The sequence below is a fragment of the Podarcis vaucheri genome, assembly GCF_965113315.1.
Source record: "Podarcis vaucheri genome assembly, chromosome: 9".
Lineage (NCBI taxonomy): Eukaryota > Metazoa > Chordata > Lepidosauria > Squamata > Lacertidae > Podarcis > Podarcis vaucheri.
In genome coordinates, this window is record NC_138767.1 from 25,748,658 (window position 1) to 25,775,587 (window position 26,930).

At 42.0% G+C, this 26,930-nt stretch overlaps 1 protein-coding gene across 1 annotated transcript in view; it reads right to left on the reverse strand.

The window, feature by feature from the left end:
* Positions 1–3,477: 3,477 nt before the first annotated feature.
* The window catches only part of ELOVL6 (ELOVL fatty acid elongase 6), a 78,042-nt gene continuing 54,589 nt past the window's right edge, over positions 3,478–26,930 (reverse strand). The window contains exons 2-4 of the mRNA XM_082237824.1: positions 12,189–12,320; positions 8,774–8,925; positions 3,478–4,861 (exon numbers count right to left, since the gene is read on the reverse strand). Coding sequence (XP_082093950.1) covers positions 4,437–4,861; positions 8,774–8,925; positions 12,189–12,320 — 709 coding nt within the window. The 3' untranslated portion in view covers positions 3,478–4,436. The remainder of the gene's footprint in view (positions 4,862–8,773; positions 8,926–12,188; positions 12,321–26,930) is intronic.

Consider the following 26,930-nt stretch of genomic DNA (forward strand, 5'->3'; position numbering starts at 1 on the left):
TAAAGGAGGTGTAAAATGTCCATCTGTCTCAAAACACTACACATATTAGCATAAGAAAATGGGCACAATCAAGTTAAAATTAAGCATTTTTAAGAACCATTGGTTTCAATGGGAAAGTTAGCTTATGTTTTACATTTTCACATTTCAAATAATGGGATATAACAGTGCAGTCCTAATGGGACATAACAGTACAATATACAGATCTACTCAGAAGCAAGCACCGTTAAATTCAATGGCACTTACATCCAACTAAGTGAGAACACATTTCTTAGAATTATTACCTCTGTAAACATCCTATACCTTTTTTTGTCAATAGCTTGCTTGTTTCTTGTGATGTTTATTTGGGTTTTTGAACACAAAAAGTATGAATAACTAAATGCAATAGCAACAACAAGAATAGTAATCACTGTTTAATCATGGTAGAAGAATTGAAGCATTTTTCACAAGTGATATTAAGAATACCTTTCTTTACCTCTAAACTTTTAGAGTCTAAATTGTCATTGCCGTTAATGGAAGAGTGTACGTGGAAGAAAAACACATATTGAAATTTGCAGAGCAATCCTATATCTGCCCACTCAGAAGTAAGCCCCATTCATTTCAATAGGACTTACTCCCAGGTGAACATGTCCAGGATTTTAGCTTCTTATGTATGCTGTGATTAATGTTGTTTGTTCCTTTGGTTTATAGAGAAAAGAAACTATAATGCAGTATTGGCTTCCCTTATGAAATACCTTTTCATTTATTTCAAGATAAGATCTGTGGAAGTGTTGATTCACCAGATCAGTCAGCACAACAGGAGGAACAAGAGTCACAAAAATGAATGGCACCATTGAAAGTTACTCACTACTGCTGCCCAATAATTTTGTTATTCTGTAATAACTGGTTTTGGTTTACTTCAAATATTGGAAACTGGGGAGAAATACTTAGGCAGAAAAGGCTCATTGTGGAATAGAATCTACTCCCAAAACTGTAAAATAACATTATTAATTTTTTATACATTTTAATTGATATTTCCATTTATACAGGAGTCTATAATTTAAGATCATGTCATATGTTTCACTGAACATAACAATTTGCTTGGGGAGGGGGGTTTGTACCATATAACAATGTCAGAACATTAATAACTTAAATGACACAGACAGAAACTTCCCCCACCATTTTTCACAGTTATGATTAAACTCCAGAGAGCTTTCCAATTTCCTTTTCTTAAAACACTGTTCATATAATATAGAATGCAGCAGTTTTTCTACGCAAGGTGAAACACTAAAAGCCCTTGTTATGTCTAACAGAATATTACACCAGCTTTTTGTCATGAATGGTGAACAGCACAGTTGAAGCAAAAATAAGGGAAAATATTACTTGGTATTGTACAGTCTCAAAGCAGGGAAGTTGAGAATATTTTGCATTAGCTGGGGAGGGTGGAGATTTTGCCCCCACCCAGGTTTTTATTTTTTATTTTTTATTTTTGGACAGCTCACATATGTGTTATGGTTGTAGTTATAGGCATGTATGATTTTTCTATGTAGAACAGCAGTTCTTAATTGGTTCCGCTAGTTCTTCTAATTGTTTAGTTAAAACTACCAAACTGATACGATTGAGAATACTATGTTAACACAGTTATAACATCAAGTTTACACACTTGTTTCCTTGAAGTACTAGGAACGTTTACACATTTTATTTGGCTTTGTAAGGACTGAAATCTTACAGATAATACAATCTACTTTTCCTTGTAGAAAATATGGCTCTTTTCAGCTAATTCTCTGAGGTTGTCCTTTTACCTGCAGCTGACTGAAGAACCAGGTGTCTTTTTTAAGCGACCAAAGATGCTACAGTATATTTTTCTACAGATTTAATTTTTTTAAAAAAATTAAGAATAGTTCTCTCTGGACATTAGAGTTAATTTGTTGCAGCACAATTACTGCATTTAGGCTTTCAATCCCTTCCCATTTAAAACTTGCAGTGTGATGACGCCAAGCTTATGCCTTTTACTGTAGTATCTCCAAGTGACCAGATGAGGGCACTTTAAACATCTTTGCATTGCTTGTGAGGCAAATGCAGAAACACAGTGTTACCTAAAGTCACATATAATCCTGTAGAACACTATTAAGGTTGCAGATATCTATTCTTCAAAGTTCATAAAAATATAAAATATGTACCATACCACAGGGTTGTTTTTTTCCTGAAGTTTCCATCCAACACTAACAACACCCTCTCTAAAGATATTTAGTTTTTTTCCATTTGTCTTTGCACCTGTCACTCCAATTGCATTTACTGACTGCTGTAACTTCAGGGCTGTTCTGTGTTTATAGCAGCTGCTGTTCTCGTCTGCCCATGATGGCTCATTGCTTGCTCATGGTTCTTGGGATTTTGGATTTATTTGCTAGGAGCAGAACCGGACATTTTGCATGCGTCTCCTCAAAAATAATAATAATTTTTTAAAATCACAATTTTTCTTTCATGAAAATGACTTCGCAGATCATGTGGTGGGAACCATCATGGGCAGCACTAGAATCAAAATGGATGCTACCACGATCAGGATATTTTAAAGTACCATTTCCTGTTCCAAAGACCAGTCCCACCGTAATGTTTTGTATTCGCAAGATGGCTTTTGGAACAATTCCTGTGGTGGGTGTGTGCACACAGGGCCAGCTCAATATACTCTGCTGCCTGAGGTGAATCAGAAAATGGTACCCCCAGGAACTGGAATTTGTTAAGGGTCCTGGGTTGGCGGAGGGATAGGCAATGTTAGGTTCATGGAGGCAGGATCAGCTGCCCCTCACCTCACCTCATGGACCCTGTGCACATAGGGAAGCGTCACATCAGAATCGCTTCAGCTTCTCGAAAGAGACTGCATGAAATGGATGTGTCTGTAGGGTGGCCATTTGCACAGCACCAAAAAAGAAGAAATCACCTCCCCCCCACCCCCCCAAAAAAGACAAACAAGAGGGCACAGTTAGCATAAAATCTGCATGTTCTTTTTATAAAGATAGGTGCCAGTTTGGAAATAATGGCTGAAATTTAAAGAGAAATATAATACTTCTCACTCTAGTGAGAATGGCAGTCTGTTGCCCGAGTGCTGGCTGTGGTTGGGCATCCTCAAGACTCCTTCTTTCCCTTGTTATGGTTCTTACTCTTTAACCTGTGCTTGAGGAGTCCCTGGAATTGACTTTGGGCAAGTGATGTTGGTGATATATTCCCAACAAAATGCACCCATAGCAATCACACTCAGAGCCATCCTGTGCGAGAATTGGACTTCAGAAAAATAAATTATATACTGTACTATGACTCTCAAACGCTTCTCACCAGTATTTTGTAGGGCACGTTGAGGACTGGCCTACTCTGCCTTTCTTAGCTCCTGGATTCCTTTTCCCTGCTCTCCTTTATTACTAGCCCCAAGCATATTTAATTATAACTGACTGTATATTAAACTGCTCTTTTGTACGCATTGCTTTTGACCAGACAATGCACTGGAACACATTCTTTCTGATACTGCATCTCAACAGTATTTAATTCTCAAATCAATATCTCATACCAGGTCCTCTCACAGCATAATACTCAGTACTAAAAACAAAACAGAAACCCAACCAATTCCTCTCCATTTATTACTTCAATTGAGCTTAAATGGCTGTCTACAGCAGGCACTCAAGATTAACCTTTCATTTTCACATTGAAGCTTTTAGGGTTCATCTCTTCCAAGGAGAAAACTTTTAACTTTGCAAAAACCTGGTACTGTTGGGGGTCAGAGCTCAGTGGGAGAGAAGGTACTTTGCATGCAGAAAATGGCAGGTTTGATCCTGGGACTCTTTGAGTTTTTATTTTTATTTTTTAATGGCTGTCAGGTTGCAGAACATCTGCCTGAGACCTTGCAAGGGAGCTGCCAGTCAGAGGTGACTCTATGGGGCTACATGCAGCTCTGACAGGTCAAAGTCCTATGTTCATATGACACAGATTGTGTGTTTCCTCTGCTCAAATCTTGTTCAAGTTTTGTATTTTAAAAACAACACGTTAGAAAGTATATATAAATAATTAGTTTGCTTTTTAAAAAATAAAAGTCATCTATGCTCAGGGAAACCATTTCTTTTAACATTTTATTTTGCAAAATCATTATCTACTTTTGCTTTCCCCCCTTCTTAAAAAAAAGTGTGGTTGGTTTTTTAAAAGAGCAGTAAGATGTCTAAGAAGGAAGATGTCTTACAGCAGCCTTTTGAGATGCAAGATCATTCAGTGAGTCCTCACCATGACAGGATCATAAACTTACTGGTTTTGAACAAACTTAGCTGTCCCTCAGCTGCTGAGTTTTAGTTGCACCATATATAAATGTTTCCTTCTTGTGCCATTTCTGTCCCCCCCTCCTCTCTTTCTCTCTCCCCCTCTTTGTGTTTGCCATTTTGTGGATGACCTGAGCAGCTGCTTCCTTCTCTCTCTCCTTTCTAGCTTTACTCGGCCTTCCTTGTTTTTCTGGTGTTGCTAACATATGCGTCAAAGAAGAAATGGCAGAAGAGCACAAAGTAGCTGAGGTACATAAGAGAACACCAGAAGACGTTGGAAATGTGTGAGTGACACTGGCCTTGTTGCATCCAGGCGAAGACCAGGTAGTTGATGATGCAGCCCACGAACATCTGTGTGATCTGTGATAGTGTGATAAACATGGCAAACTTCCGGGACACTCTGAAGCCAGCAGCCCGCAAGGCGTAGTAAGTGTACATGAGTGCATGCACTCCATAGTTCATGGTCATAAACCAGCCACCACCAGCTACCATGTCCTTGTATGAGTACCAAGAGTAAAGCAGTACAGTAATATGGTGGTACCAATGGAGGAAGATAAGCTTCTGTTTCCTAAGAACAATAAATATTGTATCTCCTGGGGGGAGGAAAAAACATAAGAAAAATGTTAGAACCCTGAAGCGTACTTGTGAATCAGGTGGCACTACTAGCCATGGAGGTCACCTGGCCCTCTAATAACAAAGATGCAACCAGAACTACCCCCAAACTATGTACCTGCCCATTTAGACATTTACCTGCCCATCCAACAACAGGCAACTTACTTATCTTCCAGACATGGAAACCACAAAACTTCAATCTTCCCAGGGTTCACACTCAGTTTATTGGCCCTTACCCAGTCCATTAAGCCCCTCGTCCAAAATTTGCACAGCCTCTTCTGATTCAGATGTTATAGAGCGGGGATGTCCAACTTCCAAGAGACTGTGATCTACTCCCACTAAAAAAACCTGGCAGTGATCTACCCATTGTATTGACCAAAGTTGTTGAGCTTTCTTGACGATCAACCAGGATAGACCAGGGATGCCCTGAGATTGACCGGTAGATCGCGATCGACCTGTTGGACATCCCCGTTATAGAGAAATTGAGCTGTGTGTCGTCAGCATGCTAATGGCACCGTGCTCCAAAAATTCTAATGGCCACTCCTAGTAGCTTCAGATGTTAAGTGACATTTGAGACCAATGGGTGCCCTGCAGAACCCCATAGCACAAGAGTACTTGCCCAATGTTATTTTCTTGGGTAGGAATGGAACTAACGTAATACAGTATCTCTGATACCTCTCCTATTCAATTGATCCAGGATGACACCATGGTGAATGGTACAAAAGATGCTAAGAGATTAAGTAAGCATGGCAGGGTTGCAATCCCCCACTACCTCTCCTGATTCAGCTCCTCCAGTGGGGTGAGCAAAGTCAATTCAGTCCCATAACCTGGCCTAAACCCAGACTGAAGTGGTTCTATTGTAGATCATCCGTGTCATCCAGGAACATTTGCAGTTGATTATACTGTCAAAAACCATGAGGTGTAAGGTCATTTAGGAATTTTTTGTCCAATTTAGTTGCAAAGATCAATTTTTCAATGAGATTGATGCTGCAATCCTACTCCCACTGACCTGGGAGTCAGTCCCATTGAACTCATATGGGACTTTTCAGTTGACATGTATAGGATTGCAGTGAAAGAATCAAAAGTCAGCTTATGACTGGGTTTGCATGAAATTTAAGCAAAGGTAGACATTTCACAGAAGATATTATTGAGAAAAAAACTAAAATACATTTTTGAAATAACCCATTATCTTTCTAAGCATGGATAATGGCTATTTATCTTGTATTAGCCTGAGGAAAATGGAAGTTAAGTATAGATGAAGAAAATGCATATCAATCCAAGCCCTAATTATACTATGGTCTCTGAAGTCATTACATTTAGTCATGTCAATAGGTTCCAACACAAATTAACTTTACATTTAGGGAGAAGAAAAGTACTGTGCAAATGAAAAATATTGTGCAACTGGAATCAAATCCCTGAATTTTACCTATAGAGATACAAATTGCTTTCTGAACAATGTACAACTTTAGAGAGAGCGTAATACAGAAAATCTCCCCACAACTCAGTTATTAACACACTACTTAGAAAATCAGATCTACTCAAAGAGATGCTCCCCAGCTAGAATGGCAGAGCTCTCTCATAGACTGAAACATCACAGCCTCCAGTTGGGATGTTCTTACTGAAATTGCCTCTATGGGAAAATTATCAATATCTAAACATATCTCTTTAGATATGTTTAGAGAGGAAAAGGTTGCAAGTAAACAATGCCCTATCAAACTTAGTTATTCCATGATTCTTTCTAAGACCATTTTGTATATTGTGAGGGAGGTTGGTGTGGTACTGATGCCCCAGCAGAGCCAAACTGGCACCCCCACCAATGTGTGTGCAATGTGCCAACGTTCCCACTGCCTCACCCCTCTGGTAAGCTGCAGAGACACTGGTTCCAGGAGGCCAGTAACATTGCTGCCCTGCCCTGCAGCCACCCCTGCTTCAAAATTCAAACAAAAGAATACTAGTAAGGGATATGAACCAGTGTCTTCATTGCCTGTAACCCAACCTCATACATGTTTACTTGCAAAGAGGAAGGGGGTGAACTGGTGGTGCCAACTTCCAATGAAGTGGGCTTAGGATGGTAACCTAAATCAGCAGTAAAGCTGATTAGTAAATCAGTTTTCATATTTCACCATGTCATTTTGTGACCAAGTTAAAATGCCTGGGCACCAGTATGGTGCCTGATGTCTCCACTATCTGGAGGTGCACGCCTGGGGATCCTTGGATCTTGACTGTTTTCACACACTAATAGCACAGCCTGTGGAATTATATCCGTTATATTTTATCTGCACAATCAGAATAAATTTCAGGAACCCAAAAATCGTATTGAAAAAATACAACTTCCGAGCGGTCTGGCCCCCAAATGGCAACTAGACATTCCATTTTGGCAACTGTAATGCTGGTTTAAGGAAACATTTGGTGCCTAGCTTATATACACACGAGTTTCTAACAATGCCCCATTTCCATAAGCAACTGCAGGACTAATATAGGTAACTCACAATAGGTTTTCACAGATTCCCAGTGCTTTTTTTCCTAGGGGGACACATGGGTACGCGTACCCCTAAACATTTTATGAATAGTTTGGCCTCATTGGGAAGCAGTATTTCAATATGAGTAGGAAAATGAGAGTACCCCTAAACGTGTTTTTTTTTAGAAAAAAGCACTGGACATTCTCAACAGCAGTCTGAAGGGTACAAAGTGGTACCATTCTAAATGATGTGAAGCAGGTCTGGCTCTGGTCAGTGCACTTGGGGAACACAGGTTCCCTTGGGCCCTAAGAGGAGAGTAAGGCAGGATACATAATAAAGTTAATATGAAGGATATCTCCTTCTGGCTGATGCTGAAAATCAGCAATGCACTGAAACAGCATATTCTTAATAGTCATCATTGTTTTGTTGGGTCGGAAGCCCTGTGAGGTTTCCTGAGAAACAAGCTGTGGAATGTCTGCCAAATCACTGCTTCCTATTTCCAATTAGAATCTGCCTAAGAAACTTCAGGATAAGCAAGCATAGATGTGCAAATGGGTTTGCTACTAACAAGCTTTTTAAAACTGCTGGTGAGGAAACTGCTTAGACACATCTTCATAAACTAAAGGATTAAGGGAGACTAGGTCTGGCCATTATATCTAGGTGAGGAATTCGTTAGACCATCCTGTTGGCAGGCATATGAGCAGGCAGTCATATATATGACTGATTTCTGTATTATTGTTTTTTGCTGTTCTGCTGGCCCTTGAGAAGTTTGACCCTTGAGAAGATTGTGATGGTTATATACAATATTTTGATAGGTGTAGAAGTACTGCAGAATGAACAATATATGACCGTATCTGTGTTAGGTAGACTCTGCGCCACCAATGGGTCAAGGTTTTTTGGCTGCATTGGCCATTCACTGGGTTGGTGAATGGTTACTTTGTGTGGTTGCTAAAAAGCTACTTTCTTGCTCTTGGAAGATAGTTGAGGAACAGAAGCAAATGTAGAACCCACGAGCCTTAATAATCCAAACAGTACGAGTTAAGGACAACTATTCCATCTGGAATTTTGAGAGTCTCTTTGTCATCGACATATTCGTCATCTTCATATTATTCTTATCTGTATTTGTTATTTTTTTCACAAATGTGACCCACAATGACTTAACTATATTACAATTTTGCTCCACTGAGGAAAACTCATTTGAGACCACAAATACAAGTGGTTGTAGGGTGATTAATATATTGACTGAATGCAAAATTTTAAAGGCATTTTTCTAGCACTGTCATTAAGCAATCAAACAAGCACCTTTTTCAAGCACATCAAGCACATCTTGTTTATACCATAAACAAGAGAACTGCTATGGAGCAATCCTGTCACACCTTTGTCCTTTTGATCCAAATGTACCCCATGAAGTGAGAAAGGAGAGAAGGCACTCACCTAGTTCTGGTGCTTTGCTTAGCACAAATGCATAAGCCCAGAATTTGCTGACAGGTCCATTGTAAAAACTCTGGTCACAAACTGACTGCTTCAGTCCTTTGGTCATCAAAATGTACACCATATAAGCACCCGTTCGAACAGCACCAAATATACTTCATGACCATAAAGAGAAAACAAAGAGCAGTCGGTTATCATCAGAAAGTAGAAGACAAAATCCTTAGAGAGCCCAGATATAGTTGCTGAGTGCAAGAAGTAGGAAGTACCTTCATTGTGCCTATCCTGACCTCCACTTAAGAACATGAGATGAGTCTTGCTGGATCCGGTCAAAGGCGCATTTAGTCCAGCAACTTGTTCTTATAGCAGCCAAGCAGATGCTCATGGGAAGACTGCACCCTTTCTGAATACTCAAAAAGTTCCCACAGAAGAATTTAGTTAAGGAGGCTGCTATTAAACACATTTATTGGAAACACGTTCCTTTGATTTTGTTGGACTCCAACTTCCATCAGTCCCAGCCAGCATAGACAGTGGTTATTCTCCAACATAGAGCTTATCATACAGATGGCTCAGCCGGTAGAGTATGGGACTCTTAATCTCAGGGTCCTGGGTAAAATATTCCTGCATTGCAGGGGGTTGGACTAGATGACCCTTGTGATACCCTTCTATGAATCTATGTGGGAGTTCAAGGCTACCCCTTTACAGACAGTGGACACTTCCTCCATGCCTCCTGTGTGAGAGACACTGCTTCTAGTTGGGAGGATGATTGGCGAGTCAATACAGTTTAGCGCAGGGGCCTTCCAGTTGTTGCTGGACTCTTAACTCCCATCAGTGCCAGTCAACAATGGCCAGTGGTCCAATATGATGGAAGTTGGAGTCTAACAACATCTGGTTGTCCATAGGCTTCCTATCCCTGCCTTAGAGCAACAGAACTCTTGAAATAAATATGCAGCACCATATCCTCTCCATAGCATTTCACATCTAGTTTCCAAGTAACCCCCTAGAATTAATCAATACTGAATTTCATTGCTACAGAAGACAGAGTTCCTTGCTTTTGTAAGATTCCTTTATTTTGAAATTACTCATCCGCTCAAATACATTTGTGGGTAAATTCAGCATTTACAAATAAATATATCAAAGCTTCTATAATTATGCCAAAGTCTGCTGAAGGCCTTGTGGAGACTGGGGCATAACCAATAAATTTTTTTATTAAGGAAATATCTTAGTTCCGCCACATTCACAGTTAACAAGACTGGACAGCTTCTGGATTTTATATGCAAAGGCAATACTCACTTTTTAGCTAAAACTCTGTTTGGCAAGAGATCTCATTGGAATTAAGGAAGCCACTTAATAATCTTTAGGATGGCACAGGAGGGATTCATAAGCATGGTATAACACTGAAATAATCCTTAATGAATACTTCAGGGATGTAGCCTTGTGAAGTTACTGGGGTCGGTGGGAGAGGGCTAGGCTCCAAACAGAATCTGAGAATACTGCAGTAATCTGGAGATTTGAACAGTAATCCGAAAAGGCAGAATACCTGTTTCTAGAGGATACTCTTTAAGGTTCTTACAAGATCAAAGGTATCCAGTTGTTATAGCAACTAGAATATTTAGCCCTGAAAAGTATGTATCTATGTGCCGGTTGAAAATTATCCTGAGCAAACAATGAAAAAAGTAAGAAAGCCGTGAGGCAAATAAATGAACTCAATAAGGCTAAACTATAAAATAGTTTAAGCAGATTATAAATGGCATGGAAAGTTTCAGATGGCTGGAAGGAAAAGCTGAGTTCTAATACAATTATAATAAATTGGTGAAAAGAAAAAGTCTTCAATCGGTGGTTCTAAGCTGTTTTAAACTGTGTTTTTTTTAAAATTTTGTATTTCAAATTGTGGCTAAATAAATAAATAAAGGGAGGGAATTTCAAAGTGCCACCACATTAAATCTCTGATTCTTATACCAAACACATGGAACAGTATCTGCAGGAGGTGCTGCCCTGCACAGCATAGCAATCCATTGGGTATATATGTTATATATGATTTTTTTGGTATCCTGGTCCTAAGATATGTAGGGTTTTGCATACCAGTGCCATCACCCTGAATTTAGCCTACAGCTAACTGGCACACCAGGGCACTGTGGGAAATTAAAATGGCAGTTCCCAGACTATTATTATTATTATTAAAATTTGTCAGTTGCTTTATCTTGCACAAGGCAACCCAACCAAACAAAACAAATCCCACATAGATACATTAAAACCAAGAGGAAAGAGAAATACATGAAAAGCATCCCACCCACTTCTAAAAGGCCACAGATAGTTAAAGGCCAACAGCCTGGCTATAGAGGAATGCTTTAGCTTATATTAAAGGTGGGGGGCTAGATCCGGCATCAGCGGTGGTAACAAAAATGGTTGCATGCTGATGTCAGGTCTGATTGAAAGTTACACTGTTCTTTTAAATCAACAGCCATTAGGTTCCATGCAGAAAGCATGCTTTTTCAGGATGTGAAATCTAGACTCTTGCCACATGGGGGTGCTTTCACCATGTGGGAACATGTTTGCATGCCTTTCATTTATTTCAATCCAGCCTTTTCAATGCCTGTTCCTGGTGCAGGTACCAACTGAATGCCGAAGTTTGCAATGTTAGGGCAGCTGGCAGTAGCACAATGCAATTTTCTTGCTCATACACTTTGCCTAGCCTTGTGGTTTTTGTCTTCCTTCCTGTCGCAATGCTTGTAGTGTGCTGGAGAAAGCGGTTAAGAAACCGGCAGTAACTAAAGCAGCCTTCCCACACCAAGGCCAGATTTAGGGCTGTCAAGGTGGCTCCTTCACACAGGCCGCTGAACTGAGGGGGCGCAGAATGGAAGGTGAGAGGGAGTGAGCTCACTGCCTGGACCTCCTGTCTGTACTTTTGATGTGAAAATTCCCAACCACAGAGGCTGCTAGGTTACAGAATTAGCTTTTCTAAGAACAGACAGCTTCTAGAGCTATCATAGTAGCTGGTTTGTGTTGCCTGCTACTAAGGACTAACTGAGCAGAGGTCAAGTGGTGGGTGCATCACGACTGAACTCATGTCAAGTGGGTCTGTGACCTGGGTCCAAGTCACAGGAAGGCATGAAAAAATGGGAAAATGGGGGGGGATTTTATCCTTGCTCAAGGTGCCATATGACCAAAGACTGCCCTTGCCCCAACCTGGTGCCCTTTATCCCGTGAACCGCCTTGAACCTGTGGGTATAGGAGGGCATATAAATTTAATAAATAATAATGTAGTTAAACTGCATCTCTCATCATCACTGACCATTGGCCATGGTGTCCAGGACTGAGGGGAGTGGTTGGCTAAAACATATGGAGGATATCAGTTTGGGGAAGGCTGCATTATAGGATATTGATTAAATCAGGGGCATTCTTGTCATATTCCTCAACTTACCTGAAGACTGCCAGGCACAGAGACCAGAGCACTAGTGGTTTCCTCAGTTCAAATTTTGCTCGTTTGTTCATTAGATGTCGACCACCAAATATAAAGGCAGCATAAAGAGCTGAAAACAGGAAAGATTTTTTCCTGGGGGGGAAAAACACAAAACCCACAATTACCAAAAGATATTGTCAGGGCTGCTTCCAGATCCCAGCTCACAGAGGATCACGCTAGCCAGCGTTCACTTTATAAAAGTCTTTATTAAGTTACAGTTTCCAATTCCAAGCTGCAGCGTGCAGCCCTACGTCTTATAAGCTAGACCGGCGAAGCTCCGTCTGAGTCCCCGCCTCCTGTACACCAACTTACTACCCTAGCCTTACTCCACCTTTTCCGCCTGACCGTTCTTCTCTGGGTCCCTCTGCCCCCCGTGGTCTCTTCCTTCCGGGACTCTTCTGACGCTGACCCCCCCGGACCCTTCTGTCTCCTTGCGGCGGGCTTTAGGACCTGGCTCCCTTTCCGGGCTGCTTACTGTGCCGCCTTCCTGTGCATTTGAACTTGGCGCGCGCGCCCAACCTTCCACTTTCCGCTTGACCGTTTCTTCGCTCTCCGATGGAGGCGTGGCCACTCCTGACTCATGTCCTCCCCCCTGCGGCGAGCCGCCGGATCCCGATGCCTGGCGCCCTTCCTCCCCACTGCGCTCTGTTGGGGACGTTGGCCCCGATTTCCAACTGCTGCTCTCTGAGCCCCCTCTTGTCCCTTCTTCCTGGGGTGTCCCCCTAAGCTCCCCCCTTGCTCTGGTCACTGGCGCTCCTTTCTGTGAATCTTCCGATTCACTGGACAGACTCGGAGACCTCGGGTCGTCGTCATCGCTCATCTTTCCTTCGGACTCCTCCCCCTCGCTCTCTGTTTCCTCCCTTGCCCTCGCCTCTGCTCCTGAACCCCTGACAGATATTCAGTGAGCTTTTTAGCTGAATAATAATAATAATAATAATAATAATAATAATAATAATAATAATTTATTTATACCCTGCCCATCTGGCTGGGCTTCCCCAGCTATTCTGGGCGGCTTCCAACAAAATATTAAAATACAGTAATGCATCAAACATTAAAAGCTTCCCTAAACAGGGCTGCCTTCAGATGTCTTCTAAAAGTCTGGTGGTTGTTGTTCTCTTTGACATCTGGTGGGAGGGCGTTCCACAGGGCAGGTGCCACTACCGAGAAGGCCCTCTGCCTGGTTCCCTGTAACTTGGCTTCTCGCAGTTAGGGAACTGTCAGAAGGCCCTCAGCGCTGGACCTCAGTGTCCGGGTAGAATGATGGGGGTGGAGACACTCCTTCACATTTACAGATCATCAAGTTTGCAACCCCAGATCCCTATATCTGTAAGACCTATTAAACTCAATGGGACTTACTGATGATTGCCCTGTTGGTTGGGGAAACACATTTGGTTTGGAACAAGTTACATAGGATTGCCCTGTTGGTTGGGGAAACACATTTGGTTTGGAACAAGTTAGTAGAGATGTTTCACACAATACATTCTTTTGTCCCTGAAAGCAGGTATATTCCTGGGTCATGCTGATAAACTTTGACCAGTTTGCCGCCAGAGCATTAACCACAGATTTCCTGTCTAGACTTAAGAAGCATTCACAATGTTCTCAGTTTGAAAAACAAACAAACCCCATAGTTTCTTGGTCTGAGTTAGTTATATATTTATTTCAACAATTTATATGCTGCTTCACATCACACTCTGTTGAATAAGGGTACAAAAAGATACAACAGAGATCTCTACATCTGAACCTGACCAATGTTTCTCATGCACAATGGAAATACATCATGACTTGATAAATCACATGCAGATAAATCTGCCTCTTTTAGTTGCAGAAGGGTTTTTCTTTTCTTTTTTTAATAAAAAAAATGATCCCGATCACACAGGCTGTACAAGTGTGCCTCAGGAGCTGCATGTAACCAACAGGCCATATGTTGTCCAAATCTGCTCTGCTGAGTTATTTTCCATCAAAGACTTGCAGTCATCATACACAGCCGGAACCAAAATCTAGTGAAAGCAGTTCACTAACACAAAGGCCAACCCACAACCCGAAATTTAATGGATTTAAGTTTATTTATATATTGCATTTACATGCCACCCTCCTGCCAAGTCAACCCAAGGCAGTTTACAATTTAAAATACATTAGAATAAACAAAATATATTCTCTCCCAAGCTTCAGGAGCTGGTGGCTATTAGCTCCCTGCCCTGCTCTTCTTCACTCCTGCCTTCTCTCAGGGCACTGCAGCCAGCAGAGTGACATCTCAAAAGTTCCTGCCACATGTTTCTAAAGCATCTAAAGCATCTAAAGATTCAGGACGAAAAGCCAAGCTCAGCTTTTAGCCTCCAGGAAAACAGGTTTATAACCTGAACACAGCTAGACAGTCTATTGTGAACTGCTCTGAGACCTCCAGGTATAGAGAGGTATATAAATTCAATTATTATTATTATTTTATTATTATTAGTATTATTAATAATCATACAGTCATACCTCGGGATGAATACGCTTCAGGTTGAGCGTTTTTGGGTTGCACTCTGCAGTGATCCAGAAGTAATGGAACACATTACTTCTGGGTTTCGCCGCTCACGCATGCGCAGATGCGCAAAATGATGTCACGTGCATGCATGGAAGTGGCGAAATGCAACCCGCGCACGTGCAGATGTGCAGTCGTGTGCTATGGTCACTTCAGGATGCGAACAGGGCTCCGGAACGGATCCTGTTCACATCCAGAGGTACCACTGTAATAGCTAGGGCTGGAGGAAGAGGGGTAACTTCTGCCTGAAACCCTGGAAAGCTACTGCTAGCCAGTGTAGGCTAGGGATAAATAACCCTTTTCAGCCCAAGGGTCAATCTTCCTGGCACCACATACCAGTGATGGGCAGGACCAGAGCAAAAGTAGGTGAAGCAATGGATGTTGATTTTACCTTTCTATAGCAGACTGGTTTCTGCACAAACACCCCTCTCTATCCTCCCTCCAGGCAAGCAAGGACACATTCCAGCCAGGCAAAAACTCTCAAGGAGGGCATGAAGCAGAGCAGCAGATGTGCCTAAAGAGGGAAGGAGGCCTGGAGAAAGCCTCAAGGGCCAGATAGAGAGGATTGAAGGGCCACATTGGCCACTGGCCCTGAGATTCTCCTCCTCTAGTATGGATAATACTGCTTAAGATGGGCCAACAGTCTGGCTCAATATAACACAGCTGCCTGTGTTCAAATCACTGAGCTACCATCCTTCCTCAGCTGCTTTTCCACCAGTGGGATGTGGGAGGTACGAGTCCCCCCATATTTCCCCCTCCACATCTGAGAAAAAACACCATCTTGTCCAGCATAGTCCTAATTAGCCCCTTGCAGAACTACATTTCCCAGAGTGCTCTGGGAAGAGGGATTGATTGTTAAGCCACTCTAGGAGCTGGGGTTGGGGGACAGGGTGCAGAGCTGGGGAGGCTTCTTCCGGACCCCACTTTCCTCTCAACCTGCTATCAACCTGCAGTTCATTCTCCCTCACCATTCCGGTCGAACCACTGAATAAATAAATAAAACCACCTTGTTGGAATCTTTGCCACAAACCAATTCCAAATTTCTAAATGAATACTGTAGTGTCACCATAAAAAAGCCACTCTAGAGCTGTAGCTCTGCAATAGGAATAGGGGTCGCCTAACAACTCTTGGCACCCTTGACAAACTACAGTTCCCAGAATTCCTTGGGGGAAGCCGGGGCTATCTAAGTGCTATAAGGGTGCTTCAGACATATAGTAAGGCCATGGCCAAGGGCTAATTTGTAGTTCAAACTCAAAGCAAAGAATTGGGGGGTTGGCGTGAAGTGACAAGATGGGATGGAGTCTGACATTTCAGACATTTTTTGACTGCACCAAGGGAAGGATTGCTTCCCATACAGTTGGCTCTCTGCTGGTCTGTTTTCTTTTAGCCCCACGAGGTATCTCTTGTGTCTGCCTTTGCAAGATGGTATGCTATTGGTGGGTGCCACAGCACTGAAGTTTAGCCAATGCTTATATTTCCCCAGGGAAGCCAATTAAAAGCAGTCAGGTTTGTTTATAGCCAATCAATGGCATCCTCTGGGCCCATGGGCAGAGTAAAACTACCTACAGCTCATATTTAAAATATAAAACTACAGGACAGACTCAAATTCTTTCATGTAGCTAAACAGCTCTTTGGGTCTTTACCTCTGTTGTGAATGTATATCAAGCAGAATAAAATTACAAAACCATTTCTACCCTGTTGCAATAGAACTTACATCAGTGCAAGATAATAGACTGGAGAAACCTGACCTCTCTCCCAGTTCTTTTGTTTTTTTTATAGGCACAATGTAGTTATTTAACAGAAAATGGCACCCAAATTACCCCTATTACTTTGTGTTCAAGCTGTATTAAGTAGGTCAGCATCTATAATTATATCTTAGGTCACTTCACAACTTTTTAATTAGCTCCTTATTTCTGACTTTTAAAGGTCATTATCTGCCTGTCTACATTATCTACAGAAGGCGTTATTGCTGGGGATCAGTAAAATGAATGTTTTGCTTCCCTGGCAAGATATTTAAATAGCAGACCCTACAAATGGGCCATTGAGGCCTAAAATCTGGGGGGAAATGACATTGTGGAACAAAGGAGTGATGGCGTTCAAAGGAGCAAAAGAAACACAGAGAGTTATGGTGAATACAGAAGACCACATCAAAGTGTGGGTGTCTAGTGGCTGGTAATCTAGTCATCCATACTGTCATTCACAGGTGAGGAGAGGAGGAAAAAACAGCAACCAATAGAAGAATAATAGCAGAGCCTGAAATTCCACTTGGTTCGGGTGTAAACCCTGTGCGTGAGTTGAGCAGGCTGGGAGAAGCATGCAAAACTCTACCCTGGCATCATCCTCAGTGGGCAGTGGGTCCAGGCTCCCACATGCCTGGATAGCTCAGCTGGTTAGAGCATGGTTTGAGCCCTGTATGAGACAACTGCATATTCCTGCATTGTACGATTTAGAACCCCAGTTATGCAGGGTATTAAATCATGCAGGGAACTTCTATGAGTAGAGGAGACTTCTCACTCCCTACAGGGAATATCCCCGCTTGTCTCTACTCACCCGGCTTGTGTGTAAGGATTATGTGCAAACAGAATACCCAAGTAGAGTTGAAGAGCAACAGGGAATTGTGGTAAAAAAAACAATCCATCAGAAAGACTGCTTTTTCTGAGTCATGAACATGAATAAAAAAGCAAGAGGAAAAAGAATGGTCTAAAATGAAAGAGGGGGTCTGAAAGCATGAAAAATGAAGGGGGGAAAAGGGGTGATACTACAGTGCAGATAAAGGTAAGGTCTTTATGCTGTGCCATCAGTGTGCGTTCATGGAGTACAAAATCACAGATCCCTGCCCTCTTACAAACTAACATGTGACACAAGCAAAAAAAGAGATGGAAGGGAGGGGATACAGCAGTAATGTCTTATTTATATTCTTCGTTAAATACTGAGAAAATTTATGGGCCCACCACTCTACTGATCTCATAAAACAGTCTTCCCCAAAACCCCACCAGTTGATGTTGGATTCCAGCTCCCATCACCCCCAGCCAATATGGTCAATGGTAAGGGATGATGGGAGTTGTAGTCCAGCTATTATCTAGAGGCCACCAGGTTGGAGAAGGATGTCATAACATATAGCACTGGTACCAAAAACACTAGACCAGGCACTGACTATGGTCAGTGTCACGCTAAACCATTGTTTAGCATTACATGCACAAGCATGAGTGAGCCATGTGCTCCTCCTCTCCTCTCTTCTCCTCCCGCCCTGAAGCCAGGATGAGGCCTTCAAAGATATTTATTTCCATTTTCTCTGAATCTTGGTTTCTTCCGTTATCCAGACCAGGGATTGCAGTTTATAACAAAATCTGATAAGTTTAAGAAGCCAGGCTCATCGCTGATACTGACCTAAACGAGCAAATGAATGGAAAGCAAAAATGTATGGAAATGTGTCAACATTTATGGGAATGTGTCAGAGACGTACCATTTTTTCCTGAAATAAAATATTTGGCTACCACATGCTAATGTGTTTCTGTGGACTACCAACATTGGTTTATATTTTCTATTCAAGTATATTGAATGAACAGATTGTCCCAGCCGCATAACAGATACATAGAAATATTTTTACATTATATTTGGAAGATTGTGGGTTGCTTCAAATATAAGCATCTAATAGTTGATGTGAATCTCCATTGAACTCAAGTAAGGGAATTCCAGGCTCAGCCCATCTGAGCTGTATATATTAGAAACCACATAACATCCATTGTGATGGCTTCCCTTTGAAATCCCTTCTGTGCCTTTCTCCACAGTGGACTGACAACACAGCGACGGATTGTAACAGACAGCAAAGCCATCTCATTTACCTCCCTGCTCCATCCACAGATTGATTAGCTCATAGTGAGCCGGACAACATCAGACAAATGCTTGGAGCTGGCCATGCTCCAGTAGTCTTGGATCAAAGACCTGTCTTCTCTGCAACAGGGGAAAATCCAGCTGTGCATATTTTCTGTGGTCAAAATGGGACCTTGTATATTTTGGTTCTGTGGTTCTTGAGAGGTGGGCACCTACAGAAAAGGACTCCAGAGCCAGAAGGAGGGTACCTATGGTCCAACAGAACAAACATTGGGGGGAGGCTCCCAGGAAGGCAGGGAAAGATTAAACAGGCAAAGGGAGTTGGGGAATCTTGGGCGGGGTCCAGTCAGCTGGCTATAAAAGCCCTGACCCTACCCAAAGAGAGAGAGGGAGGGAAGAGGATAAAAGAGAATTGAAAAGAGGCAGCAGAGGAATAAAAGAAACAGGAATTCCAGATCTGGGGGAGGTGTTGAAGGCAGAGGCCTTGCTAGCAAAGTCCACATTTGGAGTCCTCCACTATCCAGAAGGCTGCTGAAAATTCCTACTATGGATTTATTACATTTATGTCCCCTCCTTTCCTCCAAGGAACTCAAGTGTCAGGGACTGGCCGGATGAGGAGTTGTGGAAGTCGCTTGACCAAGAGACCCCCCAGGGAAAGCACAGAAGGGGAGGGTTTGGATCCTGACTCCTGGTGGTGGGAAACCAGCCACACCCCAGAGGAGGGGAAGAGCTGGGAAGTACTGGAGGCTGGGAGCTTGAAGGATGATGAAGAGGAGGAAACAGGCAGATGCCCCATCACAGGGAATCAGCACAGAGAATCAGACTTGGCAGTTCTACCACAGAGCCACCCTGACAGCTTCTCTGCTGACAGTCTGCAAGCCCCGCCCCCTCCCAGAACAAGGTGTCTATTGCATGTTAAAGGGCAGAGAGCCAGGCAGAAACAGGGAGGGTCTCGGACTTCCGGAGGCGGCGCGTTCGGTAATGGCTGCCTGCTCCTTGTAAGGAGAGGGGAGCTCCGCTGAAAACGGGTCGTCCGCTACGGCGAAGCGGAGACCCACTTAGGAAAACCACAGGTGGTAGAAGCCTGTGGTCCCGAGACCCGGCGGGTGCCAGAAGCAGCCCCTAAAACGTTGAAGGGACCCCGTAACGGGGCTCCGGATCGCGGAGGGGGTAGCGGCACTGAGGGTCGTTTCGCAGTCAACGGAGCGAAGCCGCGCTGCTGTTGCCAATCAACGCTGACCTTTCTTCCTGAAACCTTCAAATTTGGAAAATCACAATCCGTGAGTAATTGGGACTTTACAATTTTAAGACTTTTAAGATTTTCAAGACTTTGAATTTGGCTGAAAGCGGAGTGACGAGAAACAGGAAGTCCGTCTTCCGGCAAAGCTTGCAGATCAAAGGCAAAGGAACTGACAGGCTGGACGCAGTGAAAAAGGATTTTTAAAGTGGAAGCACTATGCGTCTGACAGTACTGAGGTTTGAAATGAAAGGCAAGTTTTTTCATTAGTTTACTCTATAGTGTGGAAGTAATTTGGGAACCTTCTCCTCTGGCGGACTTTAAAGTTCAAGACCCAGCCTCGGGGTGGCAGGGGAAAAGAATGTCTTTTGCTGATACAATCTATAAAATTGAACCAGATACATAGAGGCAACTTTGGACTATATAACTAAGTAACTGTATCCTGCGCCTTGAGAGGTGATACTTGTGGCAACTTTGGAAGGGCTCTGCCAGTGGAAAAAGTTTTAAGGACTATTGGAAAATTATTTAGCTGCAGGAACTTTAATGGCGACCATAACTTTTTTCCTTCCTTCCTGAACTCCAACTGTACTCCCTCCAACTGTACTCCCTCTAGTGGAGATTGGGATTTACAATTCCTTGGGAACTAACTTTGTTTTGTCTCTCCGCTGTTGTTATCTACACTGAGGCCTGTCCTTCCCATGGAACTTTTGACAGCTTGACCTTGACTCATAGACAGGTGGGGAATGAGTGGCCAACCGAAAACAAGATCTGCAAAAGCGAAAGCAACAAAAGGCCAGCTTGTGCAAACAACTCTGACTTCTCAGTCACGTAGATCATCAGTCCCCGCTGTACTGAAGGGAATTGAACTTCCAACAGTAGCTGAATTGAAGGGAACTGAACCTTCAACAACAGCTGAACTTAAGGAAGCTGAACAACCAGCAACAGAGGATATGGCTGCAGGTGGATCCGATGCACTTCTGAAGGAGATGCTACAACAATTTGCAATCTTAAATAAGAAGGTTGATGACCAAACAGCAAAAATTGACTTAGCCACATCCTCCATTACAAAGCTATCTGAACAAGTGGCACAGCACTCACAAACAATTGGGAATCTAAAAGACGCTACGTCTGAGAACCGGAAACTGGCCGAAGCTGCGAACGAAAAAGCTGATCAAGCAATTCAAAAAGTGGATGAACTGAAAGGAGAGGTAAGGCCACTACACAAGCACATCAGTGACCAGCAGGCCTACCTGTCTATGGTGGAGTTGAGAAACAGGGAAAATAATTTAAGATTACGTTCTATCCCAGAGATTGAAAAAGAAGATTTGACTGGCTTTTTGACAGTAGAATTCTCCAAATTCTGGGGAATAAAGGAAGACGAAGACTTTAAAATAACAACGGCATTTAGACTGGGAAGTGTTACCAGAAAGGACAGACCCAGAGACTGCCTGATCATCCTAAGGACTAAACAGGAGAGAGACAAAATACTTGACCTTCATTTTAACAAATCACTTGAGATCCAGGATAGAAGAGCGGAAATTTATAAGGATATACCAAAACAACTACTGGATCTCAGAGCCATCTACACTGACCTAGCAAGACTTTTGAGAGGCAACGGAATACCTTACAGGTGGGAGTTCCCACAAGGCTTATCATTTAAATACAAAGGAAAGAAGGTTAGAATTAAGTCAAAAGAGGACAACCAGAAGTTCCTGCACGACAACGGAGAAGATCTCCAGAAGGGAATAGCAGTTCCTTGGCCTCTGCCACAGCCTGGACCGGATCCAACACCATCTCCCTCGGACCCGGACAAGAAGGAGGACACCCCATAAAGAGCAACAACAGATTGGTACAGGATGTCTCTGCAGCTGTACAGTTGGAACATTAATGGCGCAAATTCCCCGGAAAAACGGAAAAGGATCTTTCATATTTTGAAAAAAGGAAAATTTGGATATAATTTGCTTGCAAGAAACGCACGTGACTAGGCTCCATAGGAAAGTACTAATTAACAAAAGACTAGGCCAAGAATTTATTTCATCAGACAAAGTAAAAAAGAGGGGCCTGGTGATCTACGCAAAGGAGAACCTAGCACCGAAATTTTTGTTTAAAGATGAACAAGGGAGAATCTTGGCAATTGAAATACAATCTCAAGGAGAAAAAGTTTTGATATTAGGAATTTATGCTCCAAATGAGGGGAAAGCAGAATTTTACAAGAAGCTACATGAGACACTACTGGACTATCTGGACTATTCGAACATCATTATGATGGGAGACATGAATGGGGTGGTCTCCACTTTGATGGATAAATCACAAAACCAAATAACTAAGGACGGCAGACTACCGAAAACCTTTTTTGAACTGACAGACAATATGGACTTGATTGACATTTGGCAGACAAGGAACCCCCTAGGTAGAGAGGGAACTTTCTTTTCTGAGGCCCACTCATCATGGACGAGAATCGACCAAATTTGGACAACTAGAGGGCTGGCACCGAAGACTACAAGAGTGGAAATCTGCCCAAAGACTTGCTCCGACCACAACGCCCTGAAAATGGAATTGAGACTTACTCCAGCCGGTTTCTTCAGATGGAAAATGAATGACACCCTCTTTAGAGATCAAGAGATCGTAAAGAAGGCCCAAAAAACTTTAAAGGACTATTTTGAAATCAACTTGAACACTTCAGTGGAAAAAAGAACAATCTGGGACGCCAGTAAAGCTGTAATGAGGGGGTTTCTGATACAACAAAACACAATTAAGAAAAAACTCTGGAATGGGAAAAAGGATAAAATATTAGAGAAGATAAGAGATGGAGAGAAAAGGTTGAGATCTAAACCAAAATCCAAAGAGATCTTGCGAGAAATTAAATTCCATCAGGCACAATATTTGAAATTGATAAATCAAGAAGTGGAATGGAAAATTAAACAAATGAGACAAAGATCCTTTGAGTCAGCAAACAAATGTGGGAAACTGCTGGCATGGCAGTTGAAAAAAAGACAGAAACTTAATTACGTTACCAATCTAGAGGTGGAAGGGAAAAATATCCAGAAACCAGGTGAAATTAGAAAGTGTTTCCAGAAATACTTCAAAAAGCTGTATACACAAGGGCCTGAGGAAATGTCTGAGATGGAACAATTTTTGAAACTCAATGGCTTACCAGAACTGTCCCAGGAGAAGAGATCAATCTTGAACTGTAAAATAACACAACAGGAAATTGAGGATGCCATTCAGAATATGCAGCTGGGCAAATCTCCAGGCCCAGATGGGCTTACCTCCAAATACTATAAGACATTAAAAGACTATTTGACCCTACCACTAATGGAGGTTTGCAATCAGATTATAGGGGGAGGAAGGGCACCGGAAACGTGGAAAGAAGCTTTCATCACATTGATACCCAAAGTGGAAACTGAAAAGACTCAACTTAGGAACTACCGTCCCATCTCACTCCTAAATGTGGATTACAAAATATTTGCAGACATTTTGGCAAGTAGATTGAAAAAGGTTTTAAATGAAGTAATTCATAAGGACCAAGCAGGCTTTCTTCCTGGCAGGCATTTGTTTGACAATACTCGGAATATTATCGATATTCTGGAACTTTTACAAACAAATATTAACACTAAAGCAGTGTTAATCTTTATCGATGCTGAGAAGGCCTTTGACAATATTTCTTGGAAATTTATGAAGAAAAACTTGGAAGGGATGGGAGTGGGACGAGGGTTTGAAAATGGTATAGAAGCAATTTATTCAGAACAAAAAGCTAAGTTGATAGTGAACAATGTGGTGACAGAGGAGTTCCATATTGAAAAAGGAACACGCCAGGGGTGCCCCCTATCCCCCCTACTATTTATATCAGTCCTGGAGGTTCTGCTGAACATGATTAGGAGGGACCGGCAAATACAGGGGATCACGGTCGGAGTGAAACAATATAAACTGAAAGCATTTGCAGATGACTTAGTAATAACATTACAGGAGCCAGAATCTAGTACAAAAAGAGTTCTGGAACTGATACAAGAATTTGGTCGGGTGGCAGGATTTAAGTTGAACAAACAAAAAACTAAAGTTTTGGGGAAAAACTTGACGCCTTTAGAAATAGAGGGGTTTCAGAAGGAAACAGAGTTAGTTGTGGTTAAGAAGGTGAAATACCTGGGGGTAAACTTGACGCCTAAAAATTTGAACTTGTTTAAGGATAACTATGAGAAATGCTGGTCAGAAGTTAAGAAAGATTTGGAAACATGGTCGAGACTGAAGCTCTCCTTGCTGGGCCGAATTGCTGCTGTTAAGATGAATGTTTTGCCAAAAATGTTGTTTCTATTTCAAACCTTGCAGGTCGTGGACAGAGTGGAATGTTTTGGAAAGTGGCAGAGGGATATCTCAAAGTTTGTCTGGCAGGGCAAAAAGCCCCGAATAAAGTTTAAAATACTAACTGACGCAAAAGAAAGAGGGGGGTTTGCCCTGCCAGACTTAAGGTTATACTACGAGGCGGCAGCCTTCTGCTGGTTGAAAGATTGGATTTTATTAGAGAATACAGATGTCCTAGACCTGGAAGGTTTTAACAATTCGCTAGGATGGCATGCGTATCTGTGGTACGGCAAGGCAAAAACACATGGAATGTTCAAAAACCATATTGTCAGGAAAGCAATTTTTATGGTCTGGCTGAAATACAAAGACTTACTTGAAAGTAAGACTCCGAGGTGGTTATCACCAGTGGAGGCTAAGGCGTGGAAAAAACCCAATATGGAGGCCGGCTGGCCGAAATATTGGGAACTAATAGAAAAAGTTGGTGACAATTGGAGGTTGCGGAGCTTTGAAAACTTAAAAGATAAGGTGCAAGATTGGTTCCATTATGCCCAAATTAACGAGGTTGTTAAGTTGGATAAAAAAACAGGATTCCAGGTGGAAAAATCGAAACTTGAGACAGAGTTGTTAGAACCAAAGACCAAGGTTTTATCGAGAATGTATAACTTGCTGCTTAAGTGGAATACACAGGATGAGACAGTTAAATCAGCCATGATAAAGTGGGCTCAAGACATTGGTTACAATATCATGTCTGAAGACTGGGAAAGGTTATGGACCACCGGTATGAAATTTACGGCATGTAATGCCTTGAAAGAAAACATTATGAAAATGGTATACAGGTGGTACATGACCCCAGTCAAGCTTGCTAAGATATACCATTTGTCTGATAACAAATGTTGGAAGTGCAAGGAGGCTGAAGGAACATTCTTTCACCTTTGGTGGACTTGCCCAAGAGTGAAGGCCTTCTGGGAAATGATCTACAATGAGTTAAAAAAGGTGTTTAAGCACACCTTCCCTAAAAAACCGGAGGCCTTCCTCTTGGGTATTGTCGGCCAAAAGGTGTTAAAGAAGGATAGAACGTTTTTTATGTATGCTACCACTGCAGCAAGAATTCTGATCGCCAAATATTGGAAGACTCAAGATTTACCCACGCTGGAAGAGTGGCAAACGCAACTGATTGACTACATGGAGTTGGCCGAAATGACTGCCAGAATCCGAGATCTGGGCGAAGAAGCAATGGAGGAGGACTGGAAAAAATTTACGAATTATTTGCAAAAACTTTATAAGTTATATGAACTATAAAATGACGCATAATTTGAAATGCTAGCTCCAGCAATGAGAGTGCAATATTTATGAAATTGGATAACAATATTGAAGGGATCAAAGTTTAAATGTTAAAAAAGATAATACATTTTGTTTTTAGAGTAAATGGACAATAAGGGATTTAAACTTAAATTGCAATTGAAAGTACCAAAGAAACACATGAAACAAGGTTACAATTTGCTGATAAATTTATTATTAAGAATGCATTGTGCGGGAGATGTGGGGAAGTTCGATGGAAAGTTGAAATAAGCTGTTGAAGGGTTATAATCTTTTTTATTTTCTTTTACATTTTTCTTTCTTTTTTTCTTCTTCTGTCTTCTGTCTGTGTCTGAAAAAATGTAATAAAAACTATTTAAAAAAAAAAAAGAAACAGGGAGGGTCTCTTGGGGCTGGCCTGACACAGAGGAATAGGAAGTGAAGGGGGCAGTTACAAGCAGTCCGAGCAACAGCTTCATCTAGACAGGAGCAACCCTTAGAAGTCTTTGCGTGTTCTCTGTTCTGCTTTCTTTATAAAGAAACTAACTGTAAGTTAGCCCGTGTTTCTTTGTCTTTCTCTGATCTGCGAACGCCCTGTTCTCCTTGTCGGCTCCCTGACATCAAGTGATGTACATGGTTTCACCCTTCCCCATTTAACTTCACAGCATCCCTGTAAGATAGTTTAGGCACAGAGACAGTGTCTGTCTCTAGAGCACTGAACACTGTATCTCTCTCTGTGTGGTGTGAACTCTCTTTCTGCCCTCAGAAAAGATGATTGAATGCTTCCTATGGTTCTGGGAGAAGATAAAATGTAAGATGAAATTCACCTAACCGGAACACAGCATAAAATTTTACTAACCACGGTCAAAGATGTACAGAATTTAAATGTGAGTTTCCTATTCATCATCTTCCCTAACCAAAACAATTCAAACTTCCTGGCTGAGATTCATTGCCCGCTTTTACCCCAGATCATGCACATGTTCCAGGTAGGTCTCAAGTTGAGCAGATTTATTTTAATACTGTGTTTAAACTGGGTGAAGGGGATATTGAGGAGAAAGAAGAAGTATACTTCTTCTTGTTTAATTGCAGTCTCATCAACTGCAAAATTCACCAGCCACCACCAGCTATTACCGAATGTTGAATTATCATTGCAGACATAAGCAAAACCAAAGGTATAAAAGTATCACATTTCCTATTTTGTTGTTGTTGTTGTTGTTGTTGTTGTTGTTGTTGTTGTTGTTGTTGTTTTGTAGTTACGTCAGAAGCAATGTATTTTCAATGGGAATTTCTACCTTGCCTACCACTGTTCCAGCAATACAGCAAACATTAAGTTATGCTGCGACTCGAATCTCCTAACACCACAAACATGTCAAAAACTGTAATTCCATAAATGTAATAGCTTTCAGTACAACAGGGAGCTACATTAATCCATGCCTAGATGAATTAGTTAGGAAACATATAACATATTCTGTACAAACATAGTGCTAAAGCCAGCAATTGTCAAGGCAAATCAATTTTCTAC